Source organism: Oncorhynchus gorbuscha, linkage group LG01 (genome assembly GCF_021184085.1).
Source record: "Oncorhynchus gorbuscha isolate QuinsamMale2020 ecotype Even-year linkage group LG01, OgorEven_v1.0, whole genome shotgun sequence".
In the NCBI taxonomy this organism is placed as follows: Eukaryota; Metazoa; Chordata; class Actinopteri; order Salmoniformes; family Salmonidae; genus Oncorhynchus; species Oncorhynchus gorbuscha.
The window spans coordinates 81,924,941-81,945,160 of NC_060173.1; the positions used below are offsets into that span (position 1 = coordinate 81,924,941).

At 43.9% G+C, this 20,220-nt stretch overlaps 1 protein-coding gene across 4 annotated transcripts in view; it reads left to right on the forward strand.

Annotated features, from left to right (window-relative positions):
- LOC124043593 (FERM and PDZ domain-containing protein 4-like) overlaps window positions 1–16,435 on the forward strand; it is a 58,017-nt gene extending 41,582 nt beyond the window's left edge. For 3 of the 4 annotated variants that reach the window (XM_046362340.1, XM_046362350.1, XM_046362360.1), the window contains 15 exons: window positions 4,463–4,623; window positions 4,941–5,043; window positions 5,870–5,915; window positions 7,084–7,188; window positions 7,708–7,815; window positions 8,480–8,611; window positions 9,117–9,236; window positions 9,499–9,635; window positions 10,202–10,328; window positions 10,502–10,591; window positions 10,729–10,911; window positions 11,117–11,246; window positions 11,368–12,393; window positions 12,771–14,036; window positions 14,508–16,435. In XM_046362340.1, coding sequence (XP_046218296.1) covers window positions 4,463–4,623; window positions 4,941–5,043; window positions 5,870–5,915; window positions 7,084–7,188; window positions 7,708–7,815; window positions 8,480–8,611; window positions 9,117–9,236; window positions 9,499–9,635; window positions 10,202–10,328; window positions 10,502–10,591; window positions 10,729–10,911; window positions 11,117–11,246; window positions 11,368–12,393; window positions 12,771–14,036; window positions 14,508–15,898 — 5,125 coding nt within the window. In that variant the 3' untranslated portion in view covers window positions 15,899–16,435. Of the gene's footprint in view, window positions 1–4,462; window positions 4,624–4,940; window positions 5,044–5,869; window positions 5,916–7,083; window positions 7,189–7,707; window positions 7,816–8,479; window positions 8,612–9,116; window positions 9,237–9,498; window positions 9,636–10,201; window positions 10,329–10,501; window positions 10,592–10,728; window positions 10,912–11,116; window positions 11,247–11,367; window positions 12,394–12,770; window positions 14,037–14,502 lie in introns of all 4 variants that reach the window. The other variant, XM_046362368.1, reaches the window with a different exon arrangement.
- Window positions 16,436–20,220: the final 3,785 nt, after the last annotated feature.

Below are 20,220 nucleotides of genomic sequence, written 5' to 3' on the forward strand. Positions count from 1 at the left end.
TCTTGGCCACTTCATACAAGTTACCTCTGGTTTGGGTAGTGAGACACTGAACTGATTGTCAAGCCTGACATCTTAATGTTACCCTAGAAATCAGGGTTTTAAAGTTATCTGGATGTGCTATCTGTCCCAGACCTGCTGTTTTCAACTCTCTAGAGACAGCAGGAGCGGTAGAGATACTCTCAATGATCGACTATGAAAAGCCAACTGACATTTACTCCTGAGGTTCTGACTTGCTGCACCCTCGTCAACTACTGTAATTATTATTATTTGACCATGCTGGTCATTTGTGAACATTTGAACATCTTGGCCATCTCCACCCGGCACAGCCAGAAGAGGACTTGCCACCCCTCATAGCCTGGTTCCACTCTAGGTTTCTTCCTAGGTTTTGGCCTTTCTAGGGAGTTTTTCCGAGCCACTATGCTTCAACACCTGTATTGCTTGCTGTTTGGGGTTTTAGGCCGGGTTTCTGTACAGCACTTTGAGATATCAGCTGATCTAAGAAGGGCTTTATAAATACATTTGATTTGATTCATTTTTGTTGTTGTTGAAATAAGAAGACAGGAGAGAAAACTTCAAACTTCTGTTCCCATTCACTTTTCCTATTGTAAACGATTGAGATAGATCATGGAGCATGTGGAGGAGGACGCATAGAAGGTAATGTGGATGGGGAAGGAAATGCATTGCTTTACACTGACCATCAGGGTGTACCCTTTCCATGCATACTAAATGACCGACATTGCATACTCTATGAATATGACTATGGCCTTGGGAGAGGAGAGCAGAGGAAACGTATGGCTTCATTCCAACAACCAATGTGAAACCAAAAACATACGTTCACACAACTTCCAAGGAATTAAATATGCTAGCTGAGAGGGCTGTCAGTACGTTGGGAGGCGGGCCATCTCTAGCAGGTGGCCGTGGTTGGAGATGAGACAGCACACTTCCTGGTTGCAGATGTCCATATGTTTTTCCACTGCACACAATCTGTTGTGGTTGTCATGTATAAGTGCTGAAACCAACATCACAAATCCAAAAGTGACTGTGTCTCAGTGGCACCTTAGCAATATGATAGGTTTTATCGCAACCCAAAACCAAGGGAATCAACCATATAACATTACTCACAATGTGTTTCAAATGTCAGTAAGAAGACATCTGTGTGTCTGTTACCATAGGCCTATGTGTAAATGTCAAGAAGCCCCTGCCTGCACCTTCCCTGCCCTCGCTCAGTGCCTTGAAAGATTCATTGTGGCTATTCAGTGACGAATGGAACATGTGTCAGGAAGGACTGTGATTTACACACTGGCTCCGCAGTCAGCCCACAGGCCTAATTACCCAACACAGTGGCTACCATGGGAAGAGTTGCTATTGCTGCCTCTGATACTACAGTTCTGCTGCTGGGGAAGGGGAGATACTGGATAAGGAAAAACTGGAGGAACATACAGAGGAGATGCAAAGCTACAAATTGGCACATAAACAGTTTTGTAGACAGTTTATGTGGTGTAAATGTAAAGGAGATAACAGTTTGATTAATTGCAGTACTGTGTATGATCTACAAATACACTTATTAACACAGTTAACATGATAGTCTAATTGAATTGCAGTCTATTTACATAGATCCATCTAGAGGGAATATCCCGAAATAAAAGTCAATGTTGACTAGTTCAAATGAGAGGGGTGGTGGGGGTTCAGATTGAGGAGTGCCGGGCAACAGACAGGTATCAGTGACAGGGCCAGCCACAGTGGTTCCACAGGTCCAACATGAAGCCAGTCTGTCTCTGTTTGAACCTCAGGACTTGGCCCTTCCCTAATCACCAGCATACTACACCACCTCACACAGGTCAAAGGCTCATTGGCCAATGGCCACACGTTCTATTTCTGGTTTCCCATATGGCTGAAGAATCACATGCAAGTAAGATGCTGCCATATACTTTTTTTTAGTGCTAAATCTGTTTCCCACTCGGCACACCACGTCATTTCAATGTGGATAATTGATCATCAATGTGGATAATTGGGTAATATTTGGTTGAGAAGTTGATCAATAATATTACAACCTATATTCACCCACTCAAAATACACGTAGTTTGTTGAATTTCCAATGCTTTAAAACATCTGAAAGCACAACCAAATTCCAATGAAAAAACAATGTCTTATTTTTGGTTTAGTTGTCATCCAAATGTTTATCACTGTGCTTTCAACCATTTAAAGGCACAGCAAAGATCAAATGGAAATACAATGTCAGATCTTTTTTTTTAAATGTATACAACAAATTAATGTGTTATTACTGTGCTTCATCTAATAGCAGAACCAAATGACCTGGATTGCAGTTGAGATTACATAAAAAGTACATGGAGCAAACAATCAATGCCCTTCGAGATTCTGCACAGATTATTGCAGCAATTACTCTATAATACTCCGTAAACTGGTCATCTATGTATACCCGTCGCAAGACCCACTGGTTGATGTTTATTTATAAAACCCTCTAGGCCTCACTCCCCCCTATCTGAGATACCTACCTAGCCCTCATCATCCACATACAATACCCATTCTGCCAGTCACATTATGCTAAAGGTCCCCAAAGCACACACATCCCTGGGTCGCTTCTCTTCAGTTCGCTGCAGCTGGAACGAGCCTCAAAAAGGACTCAACCTGGACCGTTTTATCTCCATCTATGGGGCTCCCGAGTGGCGCTGCTGTCTAAGGCACTGCTTCTCCGTGCTAGAGATGTCACTAAAGACACCCTGGTTCAAATCCAGTTTGTATCATAACCGGACGTGATTGGGAGTCCCATAGGGCGGTGCACAGTTTGGCCAGCGTAGGCCGTCATTGTAAATAAGAATTTGTTCTTAACTGGCTTGCCTAGTTAAATAAAAAATCAAATTCATTCAAAGACTCGATCATGGACACTCTTACTGACAGTTGTGGCTGCTTTGTGTGATGTGCTGTTGTCTCTACATTCTTGCCCTTTGTGCTGTTGTCTGTGCCCAATAATGTTTGTACCATGTTTTGTGCTGCTGCCATGTTGTGTTGCTACCATGTTGTTGTCATGATGTGTTTTCATGTGTTGCTTCCATGCTGCTGTTGTCTTAGGTCTCTCTGTATGTAGTGTTGTGGTGTCCCTCTTGTCATGATGTGTGTTTTGTCCGATATTTTTTTATTCCAGCCCTCGCCCCCACAGGAGGCCTTTTTGCCATTTGGTAGGCCGTCATTATAAATGAGAATTTGTTCTTAACTGACTTTCCTCGTTAAATAACCTTTTAAACAAATAAAAACTACATCTGAAGATCTTCACAGACCTGCAACCGATGCTATTTTTAACATGCAGGCTTTGATTAAGAAGCAATGTATACAGTAGTTACAGTAACCTTGAAATGTTGTCATGGATGTGTTACTCATGTTAAGGTTTAATGTTACGTTAGTTTGTAAGATAGCCTTAACTTTAGGTTATTTATTGTATTGCAAAAGTAATATTGAATTGTATGGTTGACAACACAGCCAACTATCAACATTCAAATGAGCTTGGATAGATCCATCTGTGCCACCGGCTTAATCCCATTCTTTAACTTTTCTTTTTGGTTTTATTTGTGGTTGAGTTTTCTTTTTGGTTGAGGAGCTGTGAATCCAACATATGATTTGTTACCTTGTCGACTAAATCAGTTGCACAGTTGAAACTTTCCAAGCAGAAGATAAAATTGGACTTTTTTCCAATCCAATGTATTTTCAACATAGACTCCATGTCACATTACGTCGGCCAATTACGTTGAAATAACTTTGATTCAACCGGTTTTTGCCCAGTGGGTTATCTGCATTAGTATGTGTGAGTGAAAGTGAGGCTGTATGAAGATGTAACCACAGCTAGATTGTCATCGCCCACGTGTTCTATTTTGAGGCATGGCAGTAGTTTGTAATTTCAGACTAAATGCTACTTTTCAGCGTTGAACGTTTAAGGAACTTAATAGACTGGGAAACATTCAGTTCATATCTAAGACCATGACATTTACTGCTGTACTCCTACTGTATGTTTCAGATTTATGGAAGAAACTAGTCAAAGTTACAGTAGTATTTCATATATATTTATTTGCAATGTTTTTAGATAAAAAAACAACAACATATTTTGTTAAATGGATTCTTAACACCTTATGGCCCATTTTGGATATACTGAATCACATCTCCATTTTAAAGATGAAAGGTCAAATCAAATCTAAGGTTATTTGTCACGTACACAGGATACAGCAGTTATAAACAGTACAGTGAAATGCCTGCTTGTAAGCTCTTACTCAACAATACAATACTACTAAGTCATATAAATAAAATACACACAAGAAATCAAATACAATAAAACAGGTACACATGAAAATATACACTAATTTTGTTTTTTGTTGGTGTTCAGTCGTGTAGTGACACTGTCACCTGTTTAGTGACCTGTTGGACTTATGGTTGTCCCCTTCCCTCTTCACTCTCCCAGCCACGTGTCCCAAAGCAGCTCCCTGGAGGAGGTTCGTCTGGACGGGGACAAGTTTGTACCTCCAGCCCCCCGCAAGGTGGAGATGAGACGAGATCCAGTCCTGGGCTTTGGCTTTGTGGCAGGCAGTGAGAAACCTGTGGTGGTCCGGTCAGTCACACCAGGTAAACATACCAGCCCACCTGTAAACCAATCATGTCACCATTAATAACCACAGCTTCACACATAGCCATTATCAACAGGAAGTAAGATGTATTACTGTATATCCAATAGTGACCAGATGACAAAAGATGGCGACCAATCGGTGATGATAACCAATGAAAGACCACATTTGATTTATAAACTATGCACTTCAGGGTACTTGATATATTAGCCAACCTTACGCCTGAAGAGTACAATGAATCCAGAAAACAAAGAAGAATTACTAGCTAGAAACTTTGTAATTGGTACCACTCCCCTGTGGTTCCCTGTGTCTTGGTAGGAGGTCCCTCTGAGGGCAGACTGACCCCAGGAGACGAGATCATCATGATTAACGATGAGCCGGTTAGCTCCGCCCCCAGGGAGAGGGTCATCGACCTCGTCAGGTACAGGAACTCAATGTCTCTAACATACGTACAGTATCTCTGCTGAGTTTACATGGGATTTGTGTATGCACAGGAAGTCATTTGGACATTTCTTTCCTGAAACATTGTAATGTCAAGCTGTTTGTGCCTTGCCTTGCTGAGTCATTTCCATGACTCGTGAGTCATAACAATAGACAGTAAATGTCTATATGAATGAGACCCCTGTTCTAACTGGTTAACTAACTATAAACAAATAAAAAAAACATGCAGTGAAGGATAATGCCCTATGTATAGATTCAATGTCAATGCCAGAAATACCCAGATAGTGTGGGGTAATGGGGTAGAGTATTTTGCCCACGTTTGCACCATGCGGGTCCAACTATATACCCGTGTGAATTATTTCTGTCTTACTACATGCTTGACTCAGGTGAGTGAGTCGAACGGCAGAACGGCCGAACGGCCATATGACCTACATTCTGTGGACTGTGGAGTGAGTCTGTACAGTAGATTAGTGCAGTGAAATATGTCCATAAGGAGTCCAGTCCATCACTGCTCCCCTGGCCTTGAGTCAGTGTGCTGGGCTCCATCTCAGCAGTAAACTACTGTTTCATTACAGGAGTAACAGCTAGGCTTGAGGCATGGCTAGAATAGATTGCTCATGTTGTTAGACCTTCTTCATGGGCTCACTTCAGCAGTCAGAATCTGCTCACTGCATAGGAGAAACAATGCCTGACTCAGGCCTGATTAATCGACTTCCGCTGTACATGAATATGACTTATTTCCCTTTTTAATCTACAGTTTAATGATGTTTTTGTTGACTTGTTTGCGTTGTGTTCCTTCTCTGTAGGAGCTGCAAGGAATCCATTGTTTTGACAGTGGTTCAACCGTACCCAGTAAGTATCAATCGTCCCATCTTTAAAGGTTTCCATTGATAAAATTCAGAGCGAACTTCTGGGATATGAAGTTCAATGGACTGTGTGTCTGTTGACTCGGTGAATCCAAGACAATCCGAGACGTAAAAAGGTGGCCATATGTCTCTGCTGGCGTCAAAACGGAGAGGTAACTGCTTAGTGTTCGCCTGGCTAACTCACAGGGATTTCAGTCCAAACACTGAATACTGAAAGTTGTCCAAGTCCTCTCATGGTAGCAACAATCCCTAGCACGAGACCCCAGATGAACCTCAACCTGCCACATTGACAGCTGTTAGCACCAGGGGAGGACCATATGAGGATGGATAGAATGCCACAATAACAGCTACTGTGAATGTAGGTGATATTATGATTCATAAAATAGGTCAATGAGATGGATTTGTGCCGTCACTACCAAAATAGACAATGACTTGTATATCAAATAATCGGAATATCACCATGTAAGTTCGAACTCTGGCAGAAATCATTCTGTGTTGTATCCTAGCTTTGGGTAGCATATTTCAGACTTCCACTCAACAATGGTTTATATATGACAAAAGCAGCAATTACGTCCAGAAAGACCGCACAGAACCTGTAAAACATATTACATTTCATATTTTCACACACACCTCTGAAAATTATATGATTTGAGCATTCATTTCTTCTAATGATATTTTCCTGTATGAAGACTGTCTCAAGGGAAATAGCCTGATGTGTTATTCTACTGGAAAGGGCCTCAACTTGAGAAGAAGTTCATCTTGAAAATTTCTTCGGTTTCCAGAAAAAAACAGATCGAGAGAGCTCCAGAATCCCATAAGATGCATGCAAAACCGGCTCTTCTAACTCAAACTTGAATTGTTCTCACTTATCAGACATAGCTGTGCTGTGACTCAATAACACAGACACCAGTGGGGGTGTCCTTCCACTACACACCCTTACAGCATCTCTATTCCTATCAATGTATTACAATATGAGGAATTGAATGAAAACACTAGTGTTAATGGTAGTGGGATGAGGATGAGGATGGGATAGTGTAAATGGAACGTTATTCTTCTACCGCCATGGGGGAATGGCTGATTGGTTGTGGCTTCTCTGAAGGGGTGGTCCTGTTGCCAACTGTGTTTTTTATTCAACCCCCCCCCCCCCCCCCCAGTCTCCCAAATCTGCGTTCATCAGTGCAGCCAAGAAGGCCAAGTTAAAGTCTAATCCAGTGAAAGTCCGCTTTGCAGAAGAGGTCATCATTAATGGACAGGTCCCAGTAAGTACAACAGTAGTGTTCTACAACACTACATCAATCACACTCTGTTTCATATTATTGTATACCAAAGTTTTCCAAAAGGTAAAAGTATGCACCTATGACATTGAATCTTCTAATATTGCAACATATGTTGGACTGTTGAACTGTATTGGATGCCAGTCGTGTTCTTCTTTCCATTGCCATTACCTGCCATTACACATTGCTTTCTCATTATATTAAAAAAATATGTTTTGGTGCAGTGAAATCTGTTGTTTTACATGGTCAGCCATAGTAGTGCAACACCCTTGGAGCAAATTGGGGCTAAGTACCTTGCTCAAAGGCACATTGACAGATTTTTCACCTTTATCAGCTTTGGTATTTGAACCCTCAACCATTGGGTTGCTGGCCCAACCCACAAACCGCTAGGCTACCTGCCACTATGTACCCCTCTAAACACTTACTGTGACCATTTAACAGTGTAGCGGAGCCTACCGATCAATTAAAAGGCTGCAATTATCACCATTTTCTTCTCATTTACAGGAATCTGTGAAGGACAACTCTCTACTCTTCATGCCAAATGTTCTGAAGGTGTACCTGGAGAATGGACAGACCAAATCCTTCAAGTTTGACAGTAACACATCCATTAAGGTGCAGCAATACACCCTGCCCTTCATTAAGACATCTTAATGGGGACATTGATTTAAAAAATATATATTTTTCAATTTAACCTTACATCACTCATAGACCACTTACAGAATAGTGTATTTCTTTGATCACTGTGGCATACTGTATTATCTTTACTTATGATTCAGCAAGTATCCAAATGTGCGTTGCACACAGCAACTCCCACAAAGGCAAGTGAGCTGTAACTTCATTTAAGTGCATGAAGAAGTAGGCCAGCACTTTTTTCTCGTGGTGTTGCTACACAAAACATCTCCAAAGTGTTCTGTTTAATCTGTGTCATTTTATGTAATGCAGCTGACATTTAACGTCAAGTTGCGCACTGTATATTTGTGATTATGAATATGAAAAATCCTACATTTTTAACAGGTTTTATTGAGAGTAGTTTTTCTTTTTTTCCATAATCTTTCTAGGATATGCAGTATTCAACAATCAAATTGTTTGCTTAAGAACGTATACATTCGTAGCTACACCTACAGTATCTGTCATGCAAACGAGTGCTTCACACAGCTCCTCTCCTCTCTTCACACCTCAGTCCCTCACACGGTGGTCCCCTATGCTGCAGTCCTGCTGTGCACGTTCCTGGCACACGCCATATTAATAATGAATGTCTCTTCTGTCTGTGTGAAAGGATGTCATCTTGACCCTGCAAGAGAAGCTCTCCGTTAAGAGTATTGAACACTTCTCGCTGATGCTGGAGCACAGGAACGAGGGCTCGGCCAGCAAACTCATGATCCTCCACGAGCAGGAGATGTTAACTCAGGTGAGACGTTGTGGGGTTATCTACAGTGGGGTGAGCAGCCTCACACCCGGGTAGACGACAGATAGACAATATTAGGGCCTCATTCAGTTACTGTTACAGTGCCTTCAAATATGACCCACGTTCGTTCATAGCAAGTGGGGATTGGGTGGTGGTGGGCATGTGATTAAATGATTGTGTGTGAACAGACTGAGTGTAGGGTAACGTAGAGCACAATGCAGACCCTCCATAAGACTGTAGATAGAAATGATCATAATGGGTCTGGAATATTGTTTTACACCTTTTGCCCATTGTTGTTTTATGTATTTGATTATTATCATTGTGGTTTATACATTTTTTGTAACATTGATGTTGTTTCTGTATGCATACAAATGAGGGTATATATTTTACCACTATTTTGTATGTTTGTGATTATTATTATTTTTTCCCGTGCTTTTTAATCCATTATTCATTATTCATGACATCTCATCACTAAATGTTAATTCCGTGTCCTCGCCTGTTGTCCTAGGTGACACAGAGACCAGGGGCACATAAGATGAAATGCTTCTTCCGCATCAGCTTTGTCCCAAAGGACCCCGTTGACCTGCTCAGGAGAGATGCAGTAGCGTTTGAATACCTCTATGTTCAGGTGATTCACAGCACATGGAAGACAACACTGCCTGATTAACAAATTATTTTGTTGATTGTGTAATCAACATTTTTGTATGATATTCATTGATAAGCATTTGGTAAGATTTCATATAGAAACATTAGCTCAGAAAAATGTAAATTACCTAGTGCTGACTTGGAGCCCAACACACTAACTGCATTATGGTCAGTAACGATAGTCCAACCAGTTTACACTTCTCTCTTCCTCTCCTCTCCTCTCCTTTCCTCCTCTCTTCATTCAGAGCTGCAATGACGTGGTGCTGGAGCGATTTGGGTCAGAGCTGAAATACGACACGGCCCTGCGTCTGGCTGCCCTGCAGATGTACATCCTCACCATCAACACCAAGCAGTCACAGAAAGTCTCGCTCAAATACATTGAGTGAGTGGCTCTTGTGTTTTCTCTGTAGCTCACTCAGTAAGTCTCGAATGGCGCTTGCAACGCTAGAATAGTAGGATCGATTCCCGGGACCACCAATAGGCTACATGACATGTATGCGTGCAAGTTGCTTTGGATAAAAGCGTCTGCTAAATGGCGTATAATATACCACTGCTGCACCACCACCAAGTCAGTATGGATCAGGTCCAATGTCTCGTCTGGTCCCCTAAAGTTCACACATGGCCCTGCATCTTCTCACATGTTCAATCTGGCAGTACATTGTCATGAGGGCTAATCTGAAAAGAACAAACCGCATCCACGTCAGATTAACTAACGACATCCACGCCAGATTAACTAACGACATCCACGTCAGATTAACTAACGACATCCACGTCAGATTAACTAACGACATCCACGTCCGATTAACTAACGACATCCACGTCCGATTAACTAACGACATCCACGTCCGATTAACTAACGACATCCACATCAGATTAACTAAAGACGTATTCTGCTGTTCTATCATATTGTACATAAAACGTATGTCACCAGTGTTTCTTGCTCTACAGGAAGGAGTGGGGTTTGGCACTGTTTCTCCCTCCTGCAGTACTGTCCAGCATGAAAGAGAAGAACATCAAGAAAGCTCTAACACACATTCTCAAAACCAACCAGAATCTGGTACCTCCTGGAAAAAAGGTACCTCTATTCTCTCTCCTGTATCATGCATTGTCATCCTCTCGTAAATTTCCCCACTGTTAGATAATGTAACGCGTCAATGTGACTAATCACAGCGCCAGTTTCATTGTAAAAGAAATCCCCTGTGCACATTCGTATTGTCAATAGCCTAAATTGCTTGTGTTCTCTTTCAGCTGTCAGCATTACAGGCCAAGGTCCACTATCTGAAGTATCTCAGTGACCTGCGACTGTACGGAGGACGGGTTTTTAAATCTATACTGCTGGTAAATAGCTACCTCTCTTTTTTCTGAGCTCAAACTATTTGAATAACAAGACACAAAAACATCAGAATATCATATCTCATTTAACGAGTTCATGTGTACTGTGTTTCAATTGTTTCCCCTCTGCTCAATGCCCCCAGCAAGGAGAGAAGCACACAGAGGTAACCCTACTAGTGGGTCCCAGGTATGGCATCAGTCATGTGATCAACACCAAGACTAGCCTGGTGGCGCTGCTGGCCGACTTCAGCCACGTCAACCGCATCGAGATGTACACAGAGGACGAGAAGAACGTCAGGGTCGAGCTACATGTTCTGGATGTCAAGGTGAAATCAAACACATCTTCAAGAGGGACTGAATGCGACATGATCCTGACGATCAATGCAATGAGTTGACATCTAGCCTGATTTAATGAGCTATATAATAGAATTTTCAGCAATAACATTATACAAGGAAATGAATGATCGATGAGGACATTGTGTCAATGTGTTAATGTGTCCGTTGTCATCCACTTGTCTCCCTATTCTCCAGCCCATCACTCTGCTAATGGAGTCCACTGACGCAATGAATCTGGCCTGTTTGACTGCTGGATACTACAGACTACTAGTGGACTCTCGCCGTTCCATCTTCAACATGGCAAAAACAGGGAATGCAGACACCGGTGAGTCTAGACTCTACACAGTTCCGTTGTTTTCAAAAGCCAACAATACTGTATGTTGATACATTAGCATCACTGATATCATAGAAACGGGATTATCAACTGCTCTTTGGTTCCTTCTCAGGCCATGACTGCAGAGTAAAGCAGAACTATCAGGCTATAGAGTGGGCGTACAGCACCTCCTTTAGAGGGTGTGAGGAGCACCAGCACCACAACAACCAGCGCTGTACATCCAGGGAGCCCTCCTCTAACAGAGACTCAGACTGCGTGGACCACGGGAGGAGTGAGAGTGACATGTCCCCCGTCTATATCACTGAGATCCAGCAGCCACCCCAGAACAACATGGCAGAGAGGGTAGATACCAGAGGGGGGACCAGAGGCCCAACACACCCCCAGCCCTACCTCTGTGCCTCCAGACCCAAAGCCCAGGACTCCCCCCGCAGTGCCAAGGTCTCCTTCATCTTCGGGGATCCACCGTTAGACAGTGTGAACCCCCAGAACCTTGGCTACCAGAGGCTGATGGACGACGTCCCAGAGGTACTACACGACCACAGCCCCATGTATACGCGACTAGAGGAGGACTACAAGAGCAAGGATCCCATGGAGGGCTATCCGTACGGCGCCAAAATCTTCGGCAACACCGAGTGCATTGAGGAGCCGCTGCTGCACGACATCTGCTACGCCGACACCACGGACGCCGACGAGGACGAGGATGACATCAGCTGCGAGGAGGACATGGGGCTGATGGGGGATCTGGACAAGGCCACATTCCTCTCACTCTCGGGGTCCAGCGATGACATCATCGACCTGACCTCGCTGCCCCCGCCGCCAGAGGGTAAAGACGAGGAGGATAACGAGGATGTATTGCTTCACTCCCTCAACCTGGCCATCGCAGCCCCGCCCCCAGGCTTTAGGGACAGCTTTGATGAGGATGAGCAGCACGGTGGGGCCCAAGGGCATGTCAGAAAGGGCCAGGGGACTCGTGACGATATCCCTGTATCCCTCATAGACTCAGTCCCCACACAGGGGGAGGAGGGCCCAGAGGTGGAGGGGGCCCTGGACGATGCTGTGGTGTCCACCTTACAGGCACTGGAGGCCCTTGCGGCTTCTGAGGAGCAGAGCCCACACCCACAGTCAGAAAATAGCACAGGTTCTTCTTCTTACACTATTGTAACGTTTATTCATTAACACCATGTGGATGTTCCAGCCATTAACTTTTACATTTGTTGTTGTTGATTTTTCAATAAAAAAACATTTTGTTCTATGTTTCCATTTAGTGTGTGCATTGTTTCATTCGTTTTGAACATATAAAATGTCCTGTATTTCACTCATTTTTGGTTCCAGTCCTTTTGTTGTTGTTTTTTTGTTTTATTTATTTAGTATCATTTATGATAAGCCGCACAAATGCGTTTCAACTCACAGCTTTCATACTCTTTGTACCAATGAATTGTGTGCTTTTTTATAATATTTCTAAGATGCCTCAGGTAAAATGTGTTAATAAAATGTCTGTCTCTCTGTGGCACACAGGTGTAGAAATATCAAGGGCCTTTAGCCCCGAGTCCTCATCGGACTCTGGCAACGAGACTAACTCCTCAGAGATGACGGAGAGTTCAGAGCTGGTCGCTGCCCAGAAACTCTCTGAAACCCATTTGAGACTGTATGTTGCCACTGCGGAGGGCTACCACACTCTGACTGAGGAGAAAACAAAGTTTCCCATAACACCTTGTGAAGGAAAGATAGCCCTGGCCAGACAGCAGAACCCTCAGGAGACCTGGGAAGGGGGGGAGGAGGAGGAGGGGGCCAAGTCCTCAGCTGTGTCCTCCACCCAGATCCTCCACTCAGATGGGGGAGAGATGGAGCCAGAGACCATGGAGACCAAGTCCCTCACCGACTATTTCAACAAACTGCACAGGGGCTCTGTGATGAGAAAGCAGCCAGGGAAGCTGAGTGACACGGAAGACAGGATTCAGGGATATAACGATGACTCAACAGAAAAACGACACAGCAACATCCAGAATTCAAATAGAGGGGACCCACCCAAATATAATTCAGACCCACCCAAATATAATGCTATTCTAAGGGAACCTCCATACATGAACCAATTCGAATTGGGGCGAACACCCTATCCGTATCGAGAGAAGCCCCCAAGATATCACCGGCCTCCTGAAAACAAAATGGCGGACAATCTTTCCCCAGATTGTGTGATTGATTCACAAGCCTCGCACTCGGATAGGGGAACAATTAAGGGAGACAAGCAGGACTCAAATGAGAGAAGCCTGCAGTTAGACTCTCATTCCCGCTCCCCCGCCAAAGTCCCCCACAGTACTGAGGAAGCCAATTTACCCAGCAGCGACCCACAGCAGCAGCAGACGAGGGTTCCCTCGGCCGAGCAGGATGTCACACGGTTACACGAGTATCACCTGAGTAAGCGCATGTCATTGTTACAGGGCAGTGAGGGCGTCCACTCCCTCCAGAGCTCCCAGTGCTCCTCCATAGATGCTGGCTGCAGTTCAGGAAGCAGTAGCTGTGCCACTCCCATGGACTCTCCCCTCTGCACCGGGGAAAATATGCATCTGCTCTCAGAATCTTCCCTCAAGGGGTTGGGCTATATTAGTGGGGAGGAGAAGGCCTATGGCACCCAAGGCCAGGGGACACAGCAGGGCAAGGCTAGACATCAGACCATAGATCCCACCCTGCTGAGGAAGATCCACGCAGCCACCAGTGCCGAGCCTGGATTCGGTACCAAACGAGGAGATGGCTGCCACCGGGTGCCTATGATAAAAGAAACCACAGGTACAACTAAATAGAGCGGTCTTTTCCTTTGATGTCTGTGCGCTTAAATGATAAACACAATTCCAGGAGCACATTGAGGCTGTTGATAAATTATTCACTAGCTGGGGATTAGGATATGCATCATGGTGTCAGAGTAGCATTATCCATTCAGACAGAAGACAATAACAAGCATGTCACTAGCTAAGGACATGCAACAGTGCATACATGTGTAAAGGATGTGATTGGTAGAAGAAATACTGCTGTGTACTGGTTCATTATGTAACACTTGCTGCACAGAGATCTGATAAAAGTGCTAAAATGCACCTTTATTCTATTTTACCCCACTCTCTGTTATGAAAGGACAATTAGAGCAACATTTTACTAAAAAGTCCTCTAATGAAAACAGTAAAAGGTTAGAGATCAAAGCAATGCACCATGTTGTCAGGGAGATGCTTAACGATTCTATTTGATTTTCTGCTCCCCCTAGTGTAGCTTGCACCCAGCTCAAGACGGCTGCAGGGGAAGACTCCTCCTCTGCTCTCTCCAACGAGGTCAACGCCGCCGCCACCACCACCTCACCACCATCATTAACCAGTAGCAGCAGCACAGAGTCCAGTGTGCCCAGTGCCACAAAGCAGCAGGGGTGCCCCTGCACTGAGCCCATCCCATGCCGTGCCCAGGCTTTCCCTTCAAGCTTACACCCATGTGACCCTATCACAGGCAGCCTCAGGAAGCCACCGCATCAAAGGGGTCAGATGCTGAGAAGGAGCTGGAGCAGCATCACGCCGGGCTCCAGGAGCCTCGAAGAACTGTTGGAGAAAACCAAAGCCACGCTGAGTGGGAGGAGTGCCCAGAGAGTCCAGTCACCCGACGACCCCTCCAAGCCACAGAGGAGATTTGCTTTTTCCAAGACACTTTCCAAGAGCTTGTCCTTGTCCCAGGGATCAGTATGGTCTGTTAGATCAGTTAGCTCTCAGTCCTCTGGCAGGAAGCTCTTCAGAGGCGCCTCTATCATGCTGCCAGCGTCATTGGATGCCAAGCAGCTCCAAGCTGTGCCACTACCCAGACTGGACAGCAGCACCTGGATGAGGTGCCATGGGCCCTTCACACACTGCTTCCCCAAGAGGAAGACCAACACTGATGATGACGATGACGATGAAGTCGGAGGTGGAGCAGGAGAAAGCCCCACCTCCCAGCCATTCTCTGGGGGTCAGAAGGCACAGTCACTCCCTACCAGCCCCAGAGTTGACGCAAAGAACACAGTCTCTTTGTACGCCTCTGGATCTGAACCCCCCGCTGTGGCTGAACAGCTCAACATGGCCAGTGGTGTGACTGTGAGCAGCATGAGCCTGGGAGCGAAGCTGAGCCGTGTCAACTTACTGAAGGGAAAGACCTACACCCTCCCCCAGGGGTTCTCAGATGCACAGAGAGATGCCCTGGATATGATGTGTCTGGTGCGCTCCGGTGTATGCCAGGGTGGTGGCCAGAGGTCAGAGGTCAGTGAGTCCGACCTGTGGAGGTTCAGTCAGCTGCTCTCCATGGAGGCCCTAGAGCTGGGCAGCGCCTGCAATCACATGGCCCTGGTGCAAGGCAGCCCCCAGGACACCCTGCTCTCCCTGACTCACAGTTTCCACACGGTCTGTTGCTTAACACAGGCCTGCATGTCACTGGTGGAGGGCTTGAGCCCTGAGAGCCGGCAGCGCGAAGTGGTAGCAAAGGTAGACGAGGTCGTCATGAACTATGTGTGTCTGCTCCAGGCTGCTGAAACGGCTTTGGATAGTTCCCCCAATGACCAAAGTGTGAATGCATTGACACGTCACTCCACCACCATGTGTGCTATCGTCAACAGACTGAGTCACTCACTGACAACACTCTACAAGTAAACATAACACGGTTATGATTAGCGATTTCAAAGCCATACATAAGAGATGTGGGTTTATTCGACCCAAGCCAATGTGAACTGCTGTGACAAAACCTTGCCTTGTGTATATTTTGTTTGATATGTAAAGTCAAATAAACTCTATTAATCATGATGACACTTTTAAAGGTGGTTATATTCAGGCCTCTGAGAAGAAGAACATGTTCCTAAGGGTATATAAACTGATATTACTTGATAAGTATACTTTTACAAATTGATAATCACCTTTTGGGGTGTAATGTGTAGATGAACAACTATTAATTCTGTATTTATTTGTATGAATTATTATGTTACACATGATACATATTATGTGACAAAGAGCTTCAGACAAATCACTGCGCAAGACAAGAAATAAAAATTATATGATACAGTCCATTATGACGTTGATATTTTTCATTTGCTGAAACCGACATAGTTTATGAATCTTTGCACATGTTCACTGAGTACTTTCCTCTTATTTTTGTCAGCACTACTATAACATATTAAAAGTAAAAAATGTTGCAACCTGAAGTTGATTATTGTCTCCTTTATTATTCTCATAACAATTGTTATACAAAGTAAAGGTCCATTTCAATTATCAATTAAAAAACATTATTGTTCTCTAAAGCCAGGTAATGTTCTGCTTACAGTGAGTGGGGCTTTCTCCAGCTTTCTCTAAAAACCTATTTGTCACACAAATTGCATAATTTATACCAAAAACTCTCCTGGACCATGTTTGGTTGTATTAAATCATGTTTGATTATTTACTGTTTTACCATTTACTAAGTCCAGGGTGATGATCATGCATTTTGCATTAATGATGATGGACTGTCTAAGTTCGAAGGCCGGAGAGTGTGTCTGCATAATGTATAATCTGCAGAGTAACGTTGCTTGAAGGCACAGGCTGTACAGTTTATCGCCACAGCTACTAGCTAACGTCCCAGCTGTCCTGTGTTTCTCCGAACTGAGGTTTCACTTTTATTTAAAGAGAAGAAGTGGCATGTATTTATGTATGCCAAGGAAAGCCAGGCTTCTCCCCGCCCCCCCCCCCAAATTGCAACAAAAAATATACTAAACAATTGTTGTTTCATGTCTCTGTGCTTTCTTAAATGTCCTTCAATTCGCAAGAGGCTGAATGTATCTCACCGGAGAAAGCATCCGAGCGAAGGAAACAGCGCCCCTCTATCTCAGTATATGTGTTGCCCATCTATCTGATGCTGTCTGATCAAAAAGAGTGTGATCTTGTTGCCGCCCATAACATTGAATGCAAGGGAAGCCAGTGAGCATTTGGCCTCCCTTGAAAATAATAATAAAAAATAATAGCCAAACTGAGTGAGCTCAAAAGTGAAGGGTCCTGGCGCGCACAAAAAAAAAGTGTCAAAGGAAGCCAGATTGGATATGGCTACACACCTATCACATCACATCAGATGCCAAACGCCATTGACAGAAAAATTGTTGCATCTCGTTGTGTTGGTGTCCTCCGGTGGCTAGCTAGCAATTTCCTAAATTAGCCATAGATAGAAATAAGGATTTGGACTTGTGGTTTTACATAATTCTCCATACTGGTCAATGATTATAACAGCGCTTCTATACCAACCATAAATACATACATAGTGCTCCTGGCCTGAGAGGATGGAAGTTCAACATATAGCTAGATATAGTAGGCTAATGTTAATTAATTGGCCTGGCTTTCGTTGCCCATGAAAATAAATTAGGCTAGCAAGCAAACATTTTACTGTTAGCCAGGTAGCCTAAAAGTGTGTACTGTATGACAGAGTCATAGACAATTGAAATCAAATTGTATTAGTCACATGCGCCGAATACAACATTTGTAGATCTTACAGTGAAATGCTTACTTACGAGCCCTTAACCAACAATGCAGTTTAAAGAAATATGGATAATAATAAGGAATAAAAGTAACAAGTAACTAAAGACAGCAGTAAAAAACAATAGCGAGACTATATACAGGGGGGTACCGGTACAGAGTCAATGTGGAGACTATATACAGGGGGGTACCGGTACAGAGTCAATGTGGAGACTATAAACAGGGGGGTACCAGTAGAGAGTCAATGTAGAGACTATATACAGGGGGGTACCGGTAGAGAGTCCATGTGGAGACTAAATACAGGGGGGTACCGGTAGAGAGTCAATGTGGAGACTATATACAGGGGGGTACCGGTAGAGAGTCAATGTGGAGACTATATACAGAGGGGTACCGGTAGAGAGTCAATGTGGAGACTATATACAGAGGGGTACCGGTAGAGAGTCCATGTGGAGACTAAATACAGGGGTACCGGTAGAGAGTCAATGTGAGACTATATACAGAGGGGTACCGGTAGAGAGTCCATGTGGAGACTAAATACAGGGGGGTACCGGTAGAGAGTCAATGTGGAGACTATATACAGAGGGGTACCGGTAGAGAGTCCATGTGGAGACTAAATACAGGGGGGTACCGGTAGAGAGTCAATGTGGAGACTATATACAGGGGGGTACTGGTAGAGAGTCCATGTGGAGACTAAAAACCTTCAGTATGTTGTTGTTGATGTAGAGCTCAGTACATTTGTCTGGCAGTTGTCTAAAGACTTGCTGAGGAAGGGAGTTGAGGTTGTTGTGAGAGATGTCTAGGACCCTCAGATTAACCCGTTTACGAAAGTAGTTGATGTACTGTATATAGTATCTTATCCCTCCACAGCATATCTAAACTGTTACCTTTGAATTCTAACTTCTTCAGAAAAGTGTTTTCCAGCTCTGTGTTGGTGGAGGTGGAAATGTTATTGTAGTTCATGAGTAATATCTTCAGATTGGTCAAATTGTTGGTGAAATTCAGCATATGAGTGAAACCCTCAGACTCAAAGTAATGGTTGTTGTGGCTTATGTCTCACATAACTAAACTTCTCAGTTCCTGAAATGCTGAGGAATAGAAAAGGTTGAGACAGTTAGATGAGAAGTCAAGATACTTTAAGTTAGTGAGATAAGTGAACTCGGAACCATTTAGACTTCGGCTCATCGAATTTCCATAGAGATTTAGGCATCTAATGTTAGCAAGGTTCAAGAATCTGGAGTGAAGGAAGAATATGTTATTCCTGCTGATATCCATTTTTTTCCCAAACTGGCTGCACAGTTATTAACGAATTAATTCAGTGTCCCAGCCTCCTTGTCCTACTATTTGCAGGTGCATGCATACTCATCATATCTAAACCAATTAATCTCTCTCACTTCTCCTTTGTGGTAGTGCTCAGCATCTGACATTGGGGAGCCATTTAAGGATTACCCTCCAGAAAAATCAACAGAATTACCACTTTGAGAAGGGGCCGATATGTTATTGTCTAATGAATTGATTATTTGGAAGCTTTTGAGCTCCATTAGAGTGCTGAGGTTGGTCATTTTGATGAAGTTGGTGCCCAGGTCAATGACCTTGAGGTTTTTTAGAGGAATCAGTGGCCTGATGTCTGCATGGGTCAGTTGTTTGAAGATAAATCCCCTGAGGGTGAATACTTTCAGGGATTTCAGGAAGGAGAATGAGTGATTCGGGTTCAGAGTAGCTGGTTACTTCGGCAACTCGTAGTTAAAAGACAGGTCCAATTATTTGAGGTTGGTTAGAGCTCGTGGGAAGTTAGCATTTGCTATTTATCTAGCTAAAACATTGGTTGAGATATAAAGTACTCGCAGCTCTGTACAGTTCTGAAACCACGCCATAAGTACAGTCGTGGCCAAAATTTTTGAGAATGGCACAAATATTAATTTCCACAAAGTTTGCTGCGTCAGTGTCTTTAGATATTTTTGTCAGATATTACTATGGAATACTGAAGTATAATTACAAGCATTTCATAAGTGTCGAAGGCTTCTATTGACAATTACATGAAGTTTTGACCCTTCTTTTTCAAGACCTCTGCAATCTGCCCTAGCATGTTGTCAATTAACTTCTGGGCCACATCTTGACTGATGGCAACCCATTCATGCATTATCAATGCTTGGAGTTTGTCAAAATTTGTGTGTTTTTGTTTGTCCACCCGCCTCTTGAGGATTGAAGTTCTCAATGGGATTAAGGTCTGGGGAGTTTCCTGGCCATGGACCCAAAGTATTGATGTTTTGTTCCCCGAGCCACTTAGTTATCACTTTTGCCTTATGGCAAGGTGCTCCATCGTGCTCAAAAAGGCATTGTTCGTCACCAAACTGTTCCTGGATGGTTGGGAGAAGTTGCTCTCGGAGGATGTGTTGGTACCATTCTTTATTCATGGCTGTGTTCTAAGGCAAAAATTGTGAGTGAGTAAGCTCCCTTGGCTGGGAAGCAACCCCACACATGAATGG